We start from the raw sequence: 19,470 nt of genomic DNA on the forward strand, positions 1-19,470 counted from the left end.
ATGTGTAGCAACCGCCTTTACAATCCCAGCCCACGTGTTCCCTGCTGCAAAGTGATCGCGGTCTCCCTCTGGCTGTGGATAATGGGATTTGAAGTCCATTATCTATCCCTCTCGAAGGAACCAGGCTGGGAAAGGCTGCTTTAATAAAGGCGTGAAATCTTCCCTCACGTTTTTTTTTTTTTTTTCGCTGAGACTTTTCTTGAGCGGCGGGACATCCACCGAAGTGCGTGAACTTATAGTTGCTGGCCACAGGCGGGTTGCGGGTAAACAGCCCGCCTTAAAACCGGCCTGCTGTTGCTTTCCGAGTCGTCGCTGGGGGCGCTCGCGCGCCGAGTTTCTGGATCGCTTTCGCCTCTTTTTGCTCCACTTCGGGCGGGGACGGGACGGGACGGGACGGGGAGATGGAGGAGGGGAAACGACCGCGAAGTTAATTATCATATCTGTCAGTTTAAGGAAAGGGGTTGTACTTGGAGAGCGCACAGTGGAAAAAGGACCTGACGAAATAAAAGTAGCGATACAACCAAGCCTGATCCCACAGTACCGGTGGCGGCGCTAGCAGCGGCAAAGCGCAGCTTCGGCATATTTTGGAAGCTTGAGCTCGGCTTGCGGGCGAGGTCCTCCTGGACGCTCGCCCTTCTCTCTGCCCGGCCCCCCAACTCCATTCATTAAGCAAACCAGCCTCCTGGCTGAGAAGGACTGAGCTAGTAAACCGAGCTCTTGAGTCGCCGGTCGGGAGTTAGCCGGATCACAGAACACGGTGTGTGTGTGTTTGTGCAAAACTTTTTTCTCCCCCTTCCCAACTTTTGGAAACTCATCCTTTCCAAGGAGTTTTCATTAGTCTTCATCGGGACTTCATAACGATCGAGAGAGGGGAAGGGAGACCTTTCTGCGATCTGGAAACTTAATTCTAAGCGGCAAGTCGACCCAAACAAAGCTTGCGATCCCCTCGACCATCTCCTCCTCCCTCTCTCCTCCAGCAAGCGAAGATCCGGACGCGAAAAGCCAGCTAGCAGCATCGTTTCCAACGCCTGGATTTTCTGCTTTTTTTTTTTTCCTTTTCCCCCCTGCCTCCCCTTTCCATCAGCTCGCCCGAAGACATTCGTTGCTTGGAAAGGCGATTTCGGTTCCCCCCCTACCCACCAAAACATGCAGAATTACAAGTACGACAAGGCGATCGTTCCGGAGAGCAAGAACGGGGGCAGCACTGCCTTGAATAACAATCCGACCAAAAGCTCCAGCAAGAAAGCTTTGTTGGTTTGTCTCGACCTCTTCTGCCTCTTCATGGGTGAGATTTGAACCGAGCAGATCCTTTCTCCTGATTTAATTCTCTTTTTTTTTCTCCTGGATATCTCTTTCAAAAAAAAAAAAAAAAAGCAATCCCAAACTTCCAGCGTCGGTCGTTTGCACAAACTTTTCTCCTCCTTTTCCACAACCTCCTTGTGAAATACTAACCAATTCTCCCGTTTTCACTCTTCGATCGTTCTGCCTTTTTTGCAAACTTTCCTTTCAACCCCGTTTCCTGCAAACTTTTGATGGCCTGAACTTTCTCGCGCTGATTTTCTGCAAGAATATCGTTGTTTGGGGGCTTGTTTGCACCCTGTTCTCACTGACCCTAGGAGAGGCTCCCCGGGTGGGTGGGTGGGTGGATGGAAGATCTCAAACTCTCCATTGTTTTGCCTCAGGTGACTGTAAATTATTGGCCAAACCCCTCTTCGATTTTGAGGCACGTCCCCTCTTTGCCCTCTTCTCCCTTAATGGGATTGATTTTACTGTAGGAAAGCACCTACCTCCGAGATTGACTCGAAATAAAAATGGATGTCCTACTACTGAGCTGAGCCTCGTGTAAACAAAGCATCACTTCCCGACTCGCAACTTTAAAGGCAACTGAGCAAATGAGGCGCCGTTTTTGTGGGCTAAATTCATTTGGTTGCTCCTGATTGAGCTTCTAAAATTTTCTGGGGCGAGGGGGGTTCCTTTTCATGTGTCCAAGGTCTGAAGTGTGTGTGTGTTTTAATCTCAAGGAAGGGTCCTATTTGCAGCCGTAGTAACAAACTCGGAAAAGGTTGTTAAAGGGGTTAGAAGGGTTTAGGGGAGTGGGGTATATATACACACACACCCCATCATAAATCTACACAGAATGGCAGTGCAACAAAGCCATAGTGAGCTTGAAAGTTTGTTTTGTGGACTTCTGAGGGAATTGAGAACTTTGAAGTCAGCAATATCCCTTTTAAATAAGAGTTGTCTTCTGCAACATGTGGGAAGGGGCTAACACTAAATAATTCCCTCCCCCCTGCAAAACCTCCACTGTTTTAACCAACTGTGTGACATGCCACAATCTGATAGAAAGCCTGCTTTTGTGCACCTAAAAGTTACACTTTTAGACACAGGGACCCTCCCATGTAACATTTTGGATGATCATAGTAAGGGCTCATTGCTTTATTTGTGGTGGCTTTAGTTTTCATGAATGACAGGCAAGTGGTAAATGCACATAAATGCAAAGGAGAGGATGAGACTTGTTCAGTACATAAACAGATGTTAAGGGATGTTTAGAAGTTCTGTCTGTCCCTGGTAAACATTGATCCTCTTCATTAACACTGCAAACTATCCAGGATTGAAAGGTGCATGTAACTTCTTGATTAAAAAGAAAGTTTTTCAGGTAATCCTGCTGATAACTGCAGAGAAACTGAACAGATGGCCATTATATATGACACTAGTACCAAGCTGTTTGTTCAAATAACCCAGTGTGGAAAAGAGCAAGGATGCAGTCCAAATTTATTATGATAACATGATCTATTCTAAAAGATTGTTCGTTTCAAACTCCTTCAGCTTCTCCATTTCTAATATATTAGATGTGTGGGTGACTTCTTCACTTTGGGGTGTGCTGGTGGAAGGGATTTTACAGCTAGTAAAATAATCAAGTTTGTACTGAAATGGGATTATATTAAGGTTATTTCTGAATTTATCCAATTATCAAAGCAGCAACTAACCTTGCCTCTTTTCCCCAAAACTTTATTAAATTTCAAAAAAGTATAAAATATAAAACAAAGAAAAAGGTTAAAAAAGAAAGGGAAAGGGCTGGGAAATAAAGTAAATGTATGTTTTGATCAACTACATGATTTGCATAGTATTCTTATGTTGAATAGATCATATGATAAGTGTATTAGTTGCAGACCACAGAAAATTTAGTCATTTATGCTAATTAAGAATCTGGCTTTCTTGACCTGTAATTTAATTGCAGCTGTCCATCTTACAGTATGATGAGTTTATAATGATGTATATATATCAGATGGTTGAACAATTAAACCTTAATTGGAGAATACCCATATTTTGATGTCCTATGAAGACATCTTTTAAATGGGATAAGACTATGATTCTAGAATTTCTAGTCATTGTGATTGGAATTTCTGAGATTTGAAAAACCAGACCATTAAACTTTTGGGAAACAAATGAAAATGGTCCATTGAAAATGCAACATTGATATGACTTACTCAAAGTATTGCACTTGAATAAAACTTGCACGAATGTGATCTTATACTGTGCAATTAGGACAATATATTGTTAAGCATATTATAATCAACATTAAGCAAGAAGTAATATATCTTAACAGTCTTCATGATTGTGTTTATATTCCTAAATGCAAAGTTAATTCTATGGTAAGCAAATCAGTGGCCATCTGCTCCTGTATCACTCAAGTAATTATAAGGGATTCTGAAAATAAACACCTTTTTTTATTCAAATGATGTTTTCTCATTAACTTCAGAAAATACAGACACTATTAGACTTCTGACATACAAAAAATGACATTTTGAATGTATCTGTAAATGGAGACTAAGGACGCTGCTATGGTCTGTTGAATAAGGTGCAATTAAAGGTCTGATCCTGTTTCTTAAACCTAAAATAGGCGTATATTTTGGGATTGCAGCTTCCACAGTATTCCCCAGCCATTGATACAGGGGATGCAAATTGATTTTGGCTACTGGGTCGAACAATTTCCTGTCAGTGGGTAACATTCCTGGAAAACGTCACAGATTCATGATGCCACCCTTTGTATTTCGTGAAAGGCACTTTATATAACTTTATAAAATGTTTTGTAATGAAACAAATCTAGAGTAGATTATTATGGCACAGATCCTTTATAGACAATATTTTCTTATGTCATTCTGCTATTGCACTCTTCCAACCAGGGAGATTAGAGGCTGATTCTCTCCAGATAAATTGGGTTTCTTGGAATTGTGAGGGTTGTGGGCACCCTATTATTATTGTTGAGCAAATGTCAGATTCAGTAATGTGATATGCAGAAACCCTTCTACAAATGATTGCTCAAGTCACGGTTCTGTACACTTTTTGCCAAGTTAAGATTAGATACAATCCTTTAATGTTTTTCACACTGTGAGCTTGCTAAGCAGGTAAACATACACTTATATTTCTGAAAACTGAAAAACAGTGAATCGTTGCCTTTAACGTACTACTGGATGAATGTTAAACAGAAAAATATATCATCAGGGTGACATATATCGTTTGAGCAGTTAAGTCATTATACAGATTTGTCATAAAATTAAGCTAGATGTAGCTGCCCTGTGAAATAGGTTTCACTCTAACCATTTAATCATAGTTTTCTCCCCTAATACTTCCTTCATCACATTGACATGGTTCATACATTAAACTAAGCCATACTGTGGTTTATTTAACTTTACCTTGGCATGTTCTGGGAACCCAGCTGTTATGGATTGTAAATTGTAGTCTAATTAACATATATTGACCTAGCCACTTATGACTTATTTCAGGCCTTCCTAGGAATAATTCCCATTGAATTCCTGATAGTTTCCTTATGAATGAAGTTAGGCTGTCATTTTAAGCACAGAGTACAGGACAGCTTCTCTGCCTTAGAAGAGACACTTGAAGTGGGAGCTCTTTGGCCAATAAATCAACACTTGTTTAAGAACAGTAATTATCTGTACAGTGTTCTCTAATGAAACCTCCAGCTAGACACTGTGCTATCATTTGCATATTCCCTAAGGTACTTCTTAAAAAAATGGCTTAGCTATTGAAAAATGTAGCAGTTACAATTTTTATCCTGATGTTATGGTAATATTAACAATGCTTTACTTATTCCTCCATATTGTATCAATCAGTTAGCTTTCACAGAAAAATACAGTACAATAGCATGTCACTTTAATAACCACATTCATAACATAGATGGTCTCTGCTTTGAGTATATTTTTTGTCATTCTGGCAGTTTGGCCTAATTTCTGAAGACCTCTGTTCATCTGGTTCCTGTTATTAGGCGCTAATATATTAGGCAAAGATAATAGATTCTGTCCCCTATTTTTTTTTTTTTTTTTGGTTATCCCCTACAAATATGGACCTCAAGGATCTGGAAGAAATAAACTCACCATAATCTTTTTTTTAGATAGAAACATACAAATACTATCAGCTTTTCTAAACTGAAAATTAAACTCCCTGATAGGTGTTTCACTTTTATCAGCATTTGGAATATTTATATTGTAGAAAATGTGATCCTAAATTCACTTATGGGAATAATTCTCATTGAACAAATTATTTTACTTGTGAATAAGTGTTCATGAGGTTGACTTATGAAGTGGTAAGAAGTATATTTTAATTTTTGAAGATCCTTGTGATTACTAGCCACCAAACACTTAGATACTCCACTAAATACATTGGGGTTTGCAAATAGACATGGATAAGATTATTCTGTTTTGTTTTGTTTTAGTTTTATGCTGCCTTTATTATTTTTATAAATAACTCAAAATGGCAAACATATCTAATGTTCCTTCCCCCAACTAGTTTACCCATTACAGCAACACTGTGAGATGAGATGGACTAAGTAAGAGTGACTATCCCAGAACCACCTAGTCGGCTTTCATGCCTAACATGGGACTAGAAATCACAGTCTCCTGGTTTCTAGCCTGGTGCCTCAACCATTAGATCAGACTGTTTGCATGGTGATTCTGGTAATGACTGGTGAAATACATGGTCATGGGATCAGTGACATAACATAATTAACAAAAAGCCTTTTGTATTCCAGCAGGTCTTTCTATTTAGTGTCATTTAGCATGTTGGCACTTGGAATGAAAAGCCACAGCTTAATGCTGGCCATGTCTACTACTGTAAGAAATAAATCCCATTGATTTTAGTGGAACTTACTTAATACAATTAAATAATCACTTTGGACTATTATGGCAAAGTGCTACTCATGTACCCTTGGAAGCAGTGAGGCTTCTTTCAAGGTAAATATGAATGATATTAAGATTTATGAGCTGACTTGAGCATGAACTGGCTTCTTGATAAAGGTCATAGGATTATTGAGTTATCAAGCATCAGTTGAATTTACTTTTCCAATGATCTTTGTAAATGTAGGAAGAGCAAGTGAATAACCTTTTCCTATGAGCACTCAATTAAGGACACTTAAAAGTGGGCTTCTGTGCATTTTCCCACATATCCATGTACAATCCTTTGCTTGGCTATGGGCCAGTGTTTTCACTCCATGATGACAATTAAGGAAACGGGTTTTTTTTTGTTGTTGTTGTTATTGGCTTTCCTTTTCTTGTACATAATATGTAGATTCAGATTGTCAGTCCAATTATTGTCAGTTGCTAATTTTCAAATCACTTTTTATAAGGGTGTAAGATAAATGATGGAATGAAAGTTGATAATGAAAGTTGGTAATTGTCTAATTTTAAATTCATGGAAATGAATGAATGGTTCAGATAGCTGTTTTATGTCCAAAAATGTTTCTGTAATTAACAATGCAATTATAGTCATTAGGATTTCAGTAGGATTTACTATGCTAAGGGTTTACAACTTTACCAGCAGGTTAAAAACAACATTAATTAGTGTTTTGCTGAGATATTGGGCAAAGTTTTTTCTTTCCTCTGCTGGGTATGTACCAGATGAATCTTCAACCATATTCCTGTGGGATTTTAATCCAATGATACCTTAACATGGTTTTTAAAACAAGGAAACTGTACTTTGTTGAAAAAGAAAGGTTACTTTAAAAGAGTTCTGTTTGTTTTATTTTATTTGTATTCCATTTTTATTATTTCTACAAATAACTCAAGGCAGCGAACATATCCAACATACCTTCTGCCACAAATCAACAACTTTGTGTGGTGGGTTGGGCTAGCAGAGTGACTGACTTGCCCAAGTGGTTTCATGACTAAGGCAGAACTTGAAGTCACAATCTCCTGCTTTCTAGCTTGGTGCCTTAACTACTAGACAAAACTGGATCTCAAAAACATCCATAAAGAAAACAAATATATTAGCTTAGATTCTGTGGACAGTGAAGAAGTTTATTGACATTACAACTGAGTTACAGATGGAGTGGCCTTGGGCAAATTGTTGTTTCTTAGCCTGACTTCTCCAGTCTCCATACAGAATAATAATGTGAGGGCAAATGAGGTAGGAATCATAAAATACTTTGAACAGTGGTGTGATGCTTTTTATTACTTTCTCTAGAACACATTCTAGTTTTATGATGATAGATGTTGTATAGTATCTAAAAATACTAAAATGCATTTTTGAAATCCCTTCTTATATAAATATACTTAGAATCCTGTGCTTAGGTAGCTTCTAGTGAAGTCTCTGTCCTTGTCATGTCAACACTGAAAATGGAAACTGGTTTATTTTATTTTTACTGTACTGCAATAATTAGTTTTCTGGGCATCTTGAAACCATCTAAGTACTCCATTTTTTGTTCTTTAAAAATGTGAAACTGAAATAAATTTGAACATAAAAATATATCCTGGAATAGTAGTTTGTGTAATGTACCAAGTAACAGGAGGAAAAATGGTAAATAATTGTTTTAATTGGATGCCAAAAAGAAATACATTTAATTAGTATGTATGAACTCTCCCTTCACCCAATGTAAATCATTATGATTTTTTTTTCATATTCTCTAAACTGCTTAGCATACAGGTGGAAGAATAGTAATTAACACTAGAGTTAAATATCTTCTACTTTAGAGCAGTTGCCACTAATTCAATGGGACTTACTCCTAAAAAGGGGAAGGAGATTGCATATTCATCAATAAAGATGAATTGAAGAAAAAAAAAATAATTGGGATCAATGATATTAATAAACTGTCAGGCAAGGATATTTATCCCATTTTTGTTACTTACAAGTTATACAGCCTTTATTTCTGAATGCTGTGTTTCCTGCCAGGATTAACCATTAAATAGACTGTACATTTTACCTGTTTACTTACCAATTTTGTGAGAATGTACAATCATTATATTTAGATACTATTTAAACCTTGGGAAGTGTGATCCACCAGCTAATGATTAGGTTAAAGTTTATACAGTATCCTTCTTAAAATCCTGTACCTGTATTAGATTACTGTAGATACGAAAAATGGCCTTGGAGTAGGAATGAATAGCTTGTGCATCTCCCCAGTTGCCATGCTGTGCACCTCCAGGCAATCAGCAGCTACATTATCTGCAATTGCTAAGTTTCAGCTTCCACCAACTCTAATTTGCATGACAAATGGAAAGGAATGATCTCAGGTCCAATCAGCATCAATTGGAGAGCCACCAGAGATCTCCTTTGTGCTTTTTGCAACTCTGATCCATGAAGTGTTTAAAAACATTCAGTATCTGCTGGCAAAAAAGCATTGAAACTTGCTTCTCTCCGGAGGATGCTATGGATTGGCAGATCACAAGTTTTTACGTTTATGTTGCAACTGATACTTACATTCAACTACTGAGGATCTTTTCTGTTGCATCAATCAGTTACTTAAGACCAAGCAGGAGCTGATGAGCCGATAATGCCTTTGTTATTTCTGTAAAGTTTATCCAAGTAGGTGAATCCTATGAACCATTTTTGAAGTGGATTCAAGCACAGTGGTGCTAAAAATAAAAAAGACACTTATTTTATCTGAGATATTTTCCAGCATAAAGGATATTTTAAAAAGATAAGCAAAGTCTAGAAGTATTACTTTGACATTACCCAAAAACAATGACTGTTGGCAGTTCTAAGAATGTTATTGTGGAATTGAGTTGCATTCAATCAAGAGAACAGTTGTCTAGCTTGTTCACTACTATAAAGCTCAGTTAATGGAAAACAAATGCATTTTTGTCAGTCCAGGAGCAGAGGATCACTTCTATATTCTATTATTGAACAACTTGCAATAAGAGATTATTTCGTATATAATATGATCAAAGCTGTTGGGAAATCAACAGCATGCTTTACATCATTCTTCCTAATCTACTACTAGATTTGAAATGCTACTCAGAGGTGTTAGATTGCAGATTACATAATTCCCAACTAGTATTGCTTAAAGTTGTTCATCATTTTTTTCCTGCTCCTTCTACATGTTTTCATTGAATGTATTGCAGGTAAAATCTGTAGTTAATCCCAAATGCATATGGTCCAATTTTTCAAGTTCCATCTAAAATAGAAAATCATAAGATATGGTATATAAATGCCTTATTTGAAATCCTAATCCCATAACTAGCTCTGATAGTATACTACAGGCTAGGTATTATTAAAGTTTCTCTTTTAAAGACGAAGCAGAAACTAAAGAGACACCTGATACCTGTCTCAGGGGTGGTATTCACTTACTTTCCCTACTGGTCCGCACATGTGCTTTGCTGACATGCGCATCTTCCGTGCATGCAGCCGGCCTCAAAAACGTGCCTAAATAGGATGGCATAGAGCTGGAGGTGGGGGGCGCGGGCCCACCTGTGATTTACGCTACCAGTTCGGGTGAACCATCCAAACCAGCTGAATACCACCTCTCATTGTATATTAATATACAGTACAGTAAGGTTTAAACCTGGACCATCTGTCCAAACAGCGTATAAAATTACTAGTTTTGAATCTTGAGCCCTTTGCCAAATCAACATGATTATCAGCATTATCAACAAATTAAATTCTGTATTACTTTAACATCCATAATGAAGGAATCATATGAAAATAATTTCATAGAAAGTAGTTCCCAGCAGGCAGGAATGGCATGCTCCAGGTCCTGGCACTAGAGAGTTCCATCTGGCAACACTAAGAAGTGAGCCTTCTCTGCCATGGTTCTCTCCCACTGGAGTATCATCCACCCACTGGCCTTTCACAAGGCATTAAAAACTTGGATTTGCCATCTAGCCTGAGGCTCTGGCAATAGTAGTGAACCTGTTTCATGGCTAATTCGTATGTAGGATGTTATGAATGTTTTTGGCAGCTATTTTATGCTTTTGATTTTTTAAAAACTTGATTTTTTAACAATTTTATCCCGTTTTTATTTTGTTTATCATTATCAGTTGTCCAGAATCATGTATATGTAATGAGCATCCATACAAATGTATTAAATAAATATATTCATTTCTTTATGAAATTTATATGCTGCTTATCTCGTGGTGAAAAGTGATATTGAGTGATCATACATTCTTATCTAGAAGAACATTATTATCTTTAGGTTTGGAGCCTACTTCCTATTTGTAGAAAGATCAGAATTTGAAGCTAATCTCAGATAATATTGATTAAATTAATCTACTTTGTGGGGATTGGACAATTTTGTTGTTTTCTGCTTTCCATAAATTTGCGCATCTCAGATCAGAAGTCTGTGAATAAGACTTCTGTATGTGCCAGCTTATGTTTTGACAGCTGCCATAAAATATTGGGAAGATAGAAGTTTTGCTGGGTTGGTGGCTAGTTACAAGTGTAATGTCTCCAATCAATAAAAGTAGCTTGTGAAATTGCCAGGGGCTGTCATCACTTTGAGAAAGGCAGGCAGAAGACAAAATGGATTGTTCAGCCAAGTTTTTATGGATTTGGGGTGGCAATTAGCACACCTGTGGTCAAGTACACTATCACCAATTCAAGACAGATATATACACTGTTTTCTTAGCTGAATACCATCAAACCTCACCTAATGTTCATAAAAAATACAGTATTTGTTGACTATTAAATTTAAACGTAAAAGCAGGGCAAAATAGCGATATCAACCTTTACTTAAGCCTCTATTCTTCCTAGCCTTTTTCTTGATTTTGGTTTTTCAAACTCAGTTTGCTTAGTAAGAGGGCTTACTCAGTGACGAGTGGACTAGGTCAGGTCATGTTTTGCCCTTCCTATTATCAATACCCATAGGCATCAAGCTGTTAAAATGTAACAACATTTGTAAAATCAATCATGAGTGTCATGGCTTAGTAGTTCCAATACACAGAGGATTATTCTTGGGATTTTTTTAGATGATGGTTTCAGCATCCCAAATCCAGATTTACTTTTTTCCTAGGATTAGGATGTCGGTTACTAGGGTCTAAATTTATTTTGGATGACTTGTAGCTTCACACAAATTAAGATAGCCCTTTGTGGAAAGCTGCATTTAAGTGTCCATCAAATATTCTGCATACATATGCCAAGCAAGGAATTAATTCATTACCAAGTGGCAATCTCCTGTCTTCTGCAGGGACTTCCTCTCTAGAGAATGAAACAGGTCTTTTCAGGCTCTGAGGATCTTCTGCCATGTAATAATGCCAATAGGTGCTTCTTTTACATTCCTATCCAGTGTATAGAAAGTACAGGTTTTCCCCCAGTTTAAAACATTTTGATCTTTTAATCCAGATTTAGATTAGTGGCTGTTATACTCTGGGGAAAAATGGGATCAAGAAATTAAGGCAGATAACCTGGTCCTCAATCAAACCTTAGGGAAGGCAGCTAATTCCCTACTGAAGATTACATTGTATTGATTATATATATTGGATTTGTATAAAATACATTTTAATTTGCCCCATTGACCTAACCTGCTGGATAAAATTTGCCTTGTGTATTCTTACAGTGTTATGCGGTGGTGAAATCCAATTTTTTTTACTACTGGTTCTGTGGGTGTGGCTTGGTGGGCGTGGCTTGGTGGGCATGGCAGGGGAAGGATACTGCAAAATCTCCATTCCCACCCCACTCCAGGGGAAGGATACTGCAAAATCCCCATTCCCACCCCACTCCAGGGGAAGGATACTGCAAAATCCCCATTCCCTCCCCACTCCTGGGGAAAGGATATTGCAAAATCTCTGTTCCCGCCCCACTCTGGGAACAGCCAGAGGTGGTATTTGCCGGTTTCCGAACTACTCAAAATTTCCACACCAGTTCTTCGAACTGCTCAAAATTTCCGCTACTGATTTTCCAGAACCTATCAGAACCTGCTGGATTTCACCCCTGGTGTTACGGTATTTACTGCAGTTTAGAAATTAGCAAGGTTTCTTTTGTTCCCCTGTAGCTGGAATTAAACATTAAATTCTCTGTGTCTGCACTTGTTTGTAACAGGTTGGTGATAAGGTTAGGTCTGAAAGCAGAATCTTCAGTTGGGGAAAAAAACTTCAGAAAAAAATGGAGAGAAACTAGTTATGATGGATCCCCTGTTTAGTCCAGATTATTTCTGGTTCCTTTTCCCCAGGCCTAGAATTCAGTGAATACTCTGAGTAGTTTCAGTATTTTCTTAGAAGCAATAGCTTCAGGTCCTAATTCTATGAATGCTACTTTGAGTAACAATTTAACGCACTGACTTTTTTTAACAGGCTACTGAACAGCCATCAATTGCTATTCATGAAAAATAGTGGCAGCATTGCATCCCAGCCACAAATCCACAATGTCTTTTATTTTAAAATGGGGCTCGAGTGCAATTGTTTTAAGTAAACTTTTCTTTTTTTAAAAAAAGTTAAGATTCTGCATAGGTTTGATCAGGAACAAAATAACATCTTCAAAATGGGTATTAATTCCCTTTCCAGAGTCCTTTCCTCCCCCCATTGTAGGCTTCCTTGGAGTTTAGACATTCTGCAATAGAGGCAGGCCCACCCTTTCTTTTCTTGGGTTTGCTGAAGCATTGCATTCAAAAAAAGGGGAGAAAATGAAGAGAACGTGAAGTATGCGTGTCCCAGCTCTTTGAAATCTTTGTCAGCTGTTTCCATTCTTCTGTGTGGGGAGAAGAACAAGGGAGGTGGAGAGGCATTTTCCTGCTAGTTTTTTCTTTTTCTTTTTCAGTGCTAAAGCTGTTAGCAGAGGTTAGTTCCTGTGGCACATAATTTGCACAGAAACCTGACTGAGCTGTCTTTCCCACTCTTATGCTCAGTGTAGGCATTGTACAAGCCTAGTCTCCATGGCAACTGGCCAAGAACACCAAGCTAAGGTCTTCTTAGCAAAAGAGACCCCGTTGCCATGGTTTTCAGGCAAGAATAACACCATCTCAGAAGCCTTTTGAGGTAAACTGGTAATTTTAATGCAGTTAATTGTATTTCTCACCCAAGCAACCTCAAACAGATTCCCAGTGAAAAATTCGTTCTTCCTTGCAAGTCATCTCCTCCCACTGCCCAGGATCTTCATTAGAGACCACTAAGACATCAGACTAAATTTCTTCAGAATCAATACTTAGCTGTTAAATATGACCTCGTTCAGATTTGAAGTGGCCTTTTCTGTATCTTGGAACTTCCTTGGCCTTGCTTTCTGGGAATTTTCGGCAACATTTCTAAGCATTTTGTAAGGTGAAGTCCCAACACATCTAGAGGACGACTGCTCTGAACCAAACATCTGACTTTGTAGCCCATCATGGACCCTTCCTCTTTCTTCACCTCCTTTACTCATTACTAGAAAGGCTAAATTGTCTCTCCCTATAACTTAAACCCTATACCATAACTTAGGCCCGTGATGGCGAACCTATAGCACATGTGCCCAAGTGGCACGTGGAGCCATGCCGCCTGGCATGTGTGGCCTCACCCATTCCTCTTCTGGGTTTCTGGAACAAATGCGCATGCGACAGTCAGCTGGCCTTTTTGCATGTGGTAGTGCCAGAAACTAGAAGAGCTGGTCTTCTGTTTTCCTGTGTGCGCATGTGTGCCAGCCAGCTGATTGTCATGTGTGCATGCGTGCCAGAAACCCGGAAGAGTAGCTGGCTGAAACCAGAAGTTCAGTAGCTGAAACCAGAAGTTCATTTTGCCTAAAAGGTTCGCCATCACTGATTTAGGCCATATCAAGATACCAAGTGAGAATGCTGCTGCATTTACCATTTTAAGCAACAACCCTGCTTTCATCTGAGCATACTGGACAAACAAATGCAGAAGCATTCTTAGTATCTACCACTCCTTAAGTGGCGGAAAAGTAAGATTGTGTTTACCCCTCTCCCCCACTTCTGATTTCTGTTTTACTATGTTGACAAACCAGAAAATGATTCTGTCTTTGTTTCACCTCCCATTAAGCTTCACTTACTGACAGGACAATCACCACCAGTCTTTCTCCCTAACATAGAATAGATGGCATAGACCAGGTTTATTTAGATGCTGAGAATGGTGGGACACTCAACTAAGATATAGCATGCACTAAGAGGTATGGCCAGTTCTTCTGTCTGATGGAGTCGGTGCTTCCAATTCTGTCGTTTGAACTATTTTTTGAACAGGAATGAAATTTTTCCTAAAGAATAATAAGTTGCTTTTCAGAATTAGCCCAGCTGGCAAGTAACAGGTATGGAGAAGGCTTGGAGTTGACTGGTAGATAGGATCAGTGATCAATAGAGTAGTGTTTCAAGGAAACAAGGGCAAGATCATGAGATTGTGACAGGAAAATTGATTTCTGGACTATATTTTTGTCCTGGTTAGGGTGAACAGAGCAGAAGAAAACAGTCTCATTCAAAGATTAAGTGGGTTGGTTATTAAAGACAGAAGGAGAATGATGAATCACAGACACACCGCCTTCTCCTATGCACCCAATAATTGTTTATTCAGGTAAGGCAAAACAAATAAACCAATGTTATCAAACTTTATCTTCAGAGTGAGATGTGTCTTGAGTTCTGTTTTCATCAGAGGAATAGAGGAACTGAGGTTTTCTGGGATTCTAAAATTGCCTTTTTCAGACGTCACCAGTTGCTCAGAAAAGGAACACATGACAGCTCTTTTAGTCAAGATTAGTTGATATCAACAAGCCCCTCTTCCATTTTGATGTAATTATTTGGCTGTAGCCCATTAATCAGCAACATTGTCTGCTCCTAGAATTCAATTGTGTCTTTCTCTGTGTTTGATTATATCAGTAGTCTGCCTGGTGCTTTGATTGCATTTTTTAAGGCTTAGATTGTATTGCCAGTGGCATATTTATACAAATAAGCTATTTATAGTTTGGGGCAAAAACGAATCAGAAGCAGGTGGGAAGCCGAGTTTCGTACGAGGATCCCTAAGGCTTTTACCAAATGGGCGTATTCCTTGCATTTATTTTATTGAGGTCTTTACGCTGCTGTCAAAGTGGCAGCACTTTTCAGATGCTGGAAAACTGATGCCTAATTATAAAAATCTTGTGAAGTTTACAAGTTCTGGTTTGTCTCTGGTACTTGGGTTTCCTTCAAGCAGGTGGAGAAAGGCCCCTAAGACATCAGGTAATGCTCTCATTAAATGGCTGGGTTGTGAAATCCAAAACCAGGGAGCAAGGGCCAAGTTAGACATGACTAAACATGACATCTCTTCAACTGCGTAGAGTGGAGCTAAGGCTAATTTTGAGAGCTGGGGTGCCGGTGCATAAAGAATGGAGAACATTACTTGTCCATATTTTATTTTTCTAGACCCAACCTAGTACTTTCTAGATTTGTTGTATTATAATTCCTATCATCCCATCAACACAACTCTAGTAAAGAGGGATCATAGGAATTGTCATTATTGCAACATATCCCTGCAAAAGGAAACTACTAAAAAGGAATTATACAGTTGTGCAGGATAGCATTACCTGTTCTGCTTTAGACACACTTTTATAAACTTCACTTTTGCAATAAGGCTGTACAGTAAAGCAGTAAGGCTGTACGGTTCAATGTTACAACGGCACCGAAAAAAGTGACATTTTTTCACATTTATGACACTTTTGCATCCCCTTGGTCATGTGATCAAAATTTGGATGCTTGGCAACTGGATAATATTTATGACAGTTGCACTGTCCAGGGGTCATGTGATCAGCTTTCATGACCTTCTGACAAGCAAAGTCAATGGGGAAGCCAGATTCACTTAACAACAATGTTACTACTGTAAATTAAAAGCTGCAGTGAATCACTTAACTGTGGCAAGAAAGGTTGTAAAATGGGGCAAAACTAACTTAACAAATGATTCACTTAGCAACATAAATTTTGGGCTCAGTTTTTGTGGTCATAAGTCGGGGACTACCTGTATATAAGTACAATCATATAACCTCATTCATAACCAAAGGTCCATTTTTCCCTCCAATAGATTTGTTAAGGAGGAAATGATGGAGTAACCACACATTTTTTCCTCATCTCTCATCATTAAGCAGCTATCTGCCAGGAAACATTCTGTATACATCTATTCTGTACATCCATTCTGCAGCTTTTCTCAAATCCTCAGAAGGCTTATCCTGATACTTGCACGTACGTGGGGCTAAAAGACAACTATGCTGCACACAAATTCTGTTCTAATATTCTGTTCCAGTGTCTGTGCACGTCTGTCTAAAAGGGTTTTAGATTGCTGTCCATAATAGGGAACTCTTTCATATCAGTGTCCCTAGTCACATTTAGGACTGCAAATGGGTTAAGTCCAGGGTTGGTATTCACTTTCCTTCGCTACAGGTTCGCAAATGTGAGAGTGTGTGTGCTCGCTTTGCTCGCACGCACCACCTCTGTGCATGTGCAGGACCTTCCATGTATGCACAGAGTGTCAAAAAATGGGACATGACTACATCCGATCAGGTGGGCAGAGCCTCCTACCACCGCCTCTACTAGTTTGCCTGAACCGGATAGAACTGACTGAATACCACCACTGGTTAAGTCCTATCTATTATTTAGCCTCCTTTTACAGTCGTATCTATGAACAGCTGGGTAAATGCAGTTACTCAAAATTGAGGCTTTTGCGCATGCCTGTACGCCACCTCTATTTTATTCCTATTTCATGCTGAGTCTTTCTTGGCCTGGGTCTTTGTGGTAATGTCATTCAAGGTTGCATTAGTTTGTGAGTGAGTTTTTAGAAAATTATACTTTCCAATAGCCTCTGTTCTCCTAAAACCCAAAGTTTGCAACACTTTCAATCTTTCCCTTTTTTAAAACTTGACATGAATTATTCACAAACCCAAATCCATGGAAAAGTCAGATGGAAACGGCCCATTTAAGGGAAGAGAAAGAAGCATCCTTGGTGCTCTTGGAACAAGAGCCTTGGTGGCACAGCAGACTAAAGTGCTGTTAACTAACACCAGCTGCCTGCAATTACTGCAAGTTCAAATCTCACCAGGCTCAAGGCTGACTCAGCCTTCCATCCTTTCGAGGTAGGTAAAATGAGGACCCGGATTCTGGGGGGCAATAAGCTGACTTTGTATAAAAAAGAACACCGCTTAGGGGGGCCCGAAAGCCCTACTAAGCAGGTATATACAGAAGTATGAAGGCTATTGCTTAACGCATTGTAAGCCACCCTGAGTCTCCGGAGAAGGGCGGCATATAAATCGAACCAATAAATAAATAAATAAATCGTTACATGCTTAAAGTTACAAAGAAGTTTCCTGAAGACTTGGCTCTGTCCTTTCTTGGAAAAAACATTCCCCACCCTTTTCTTTCTCTATTTTGCATAGCAAACTGTATACCAGCAACCATAGGCTTTGGGCAATTCTCTCTCGCGGACTTTGCTTGTAATGTAAAAAGTGAACAAATAATGGGTAAGTTTGAGTAAGTTTAAATGACTTCTTGCAGTCAGAGTGTATTTTTTTAATCAAGTCTTTTCTCTGAAATTCCAATCTTGATCCATGCTGTTTGGCTTGGTCAAAATCCCCCAGTGCCAATGAATGAATCCTAACAAACATAAAAAACTTCCATCTAGTGCTAGATATGCCTCTTATGCTGCTATAGTGCTTTCTGTGGCAGAGCATTGGAAGCAGCCAAAAATGTCTGGTTGCTCAGAAACATCTTCAAATCATTATTATTCTTTCGGGAGAAAATGTATATGGTATTAAGGAGCATGTCTCCCAATCTTTACTTCTTGATTAGGAAGCTGAGTCTCCATGCCACCCATTGTCTCTCAGTAATGTGAAACAAAAGTACTCTGGCTTACATTCCATAGAAGACAATTTAGCTGCCATCTAATTGGAAAATGATTTGCTTGCTCTCCCATGAAATAAATGCCAGCATTGGAAGAGGTATTTTCCTTAAAATGGAGCAAGAAAAGGAAAGCTTAAATTTTTCCTCCCCGAGTTGTGATCCAAATAATTATGAACTTGACTCTCAACAAATATTCTCTACATTATTAATATTTATTTACTTGTATTCTGCCCTTATTATTTTTTTACAAATAATTCAAGGCAGCAAACACACACTTTCAACACACTTTCCTACTATTTTCTCCACAACAATTTTCCTGTGAGGTAGGCTGGACTGAGAGAGAGTGACTGGCTCAAAGTCACTGCTTTCACGGCTAAGGGACTTGAACTCATGGTCTCTTGCTTTCTAGCCTGGTGCCTTAACCACTAGACCAAACTGGCTTTCCACTATGACTCTGCTTTGATCCTTGAGGCAAAAACTTTCCACTGTGTTGGATATTGCAGTGTTAGAAGAGCTTTGCCATCTGCTTCCAAAGTTGTCTTCACCAGCAACAGAACTAAAAGCACTGTGTGAGAATCAGATTATTTCAAAGCACTGATTTGGATTTCAGATGTGTTTCCACACTGAATGGTAATGTTCCAACTTTGCGTTTCAAGCAGAGAATTGTTGATAGCATGGAAAATATGGCTCTGCCACCTATGGTTTTAGTGCAGCAAGATTAGTTTAGGTCTGGGGGGAAAGGCTATATAAATGTATTCAGGTTGTCATTTGGTATTAATGTATGGGTCATGCTGACCCTGAAATACTGTTTTGAGGGACAACGGGAGCTTTATGAATGCTTATCCTTAGATCTTTGGTTGAACTTGCATAAGCTCACACTAGAGTATCTTGGTATCATTGAACAATCATTTGTCCTTGGCTGTCAGTGTAAATGATGCATGTGCAACCTGTTGTAAAATCATATTGCCAGAACCCAGCTGTCCTGCTGTAAATATTCCTGATGTGAATCTTCAGCATGTCTCTCTGGAATCTGAATTGAGACTGCTGTTTCAGGACCAAATTGCGTGTCACCTTAATTTAATAGATTTTGTTTGGAATGGATAATTTCTGATCCACATTCAGGTGAGTAGAAGGAGGACATTTACCAGTTACTTCACATTGAAATCTTGATTCAGTTTACTTTCCGCATAAATTGTATGTGTGCATGCTCTTAAGTCAGGCAACTGTCCAGACTAAGGTCCCTGCAGTTTTCTTGAGAAGATTTTTCAGAAGTGGTTTGCCATTGCTTCCTTTCCAAGGCTGAGATAGAGTGATGAGCCCAAGAACACTAGCTGGCTTTATGCTTGATGTGGGGCTAGAATTCACGATCTCCCAGTTCCTAGCCAGGTGCACCAATCTGGCGCTTTACCCACAAGCTACACAAGAATTATTTTTTCACGCACAGAAATGGAAAGTCACCTTGATCCCCCACAATGGAC

General features: G+C 39.0%; 1 protein-coding gene across 1 annotated transcript in view; it reads left to right on the plus strand.

The window, feature by feature from the left end:
* The first annotated feature begins 657 nt into the window (after positions 1-657).
* Positions 658-19,470, plus strand: part of PLPP3 (phospholipid phosphatase 3) — a 77,904-nt gene continuing 59,091 nt past the window's right edge. The window contains exon 1 of the mRNA XM_070941301.1: positions 658-1,285. Within this exon, the coding sequence (XP_070797402.1) occupies positions 1,147-1,285 (139 nt within the window). The 5' untranslated portion in view covers positions 658-1,146. The remainder of the gene's footprint in view (positions 1,286-19,470) is intronic.

This window comes from Pituophis catenifer, unplaced genomic scaffold, assembly GCF_029215685.1.
Source record: "Pituophis catenifer annectens isolate HBS135680 unplaced genomic scaffold, rPitCat1.0.hap2 SCAF_3, whole genome shotgun sequence".
NCBI lineage: Eukaryota > Metazoa > Chordata > Lepidosauria > Squamata > Colubridae > Pituophis > Pituophis catenifer.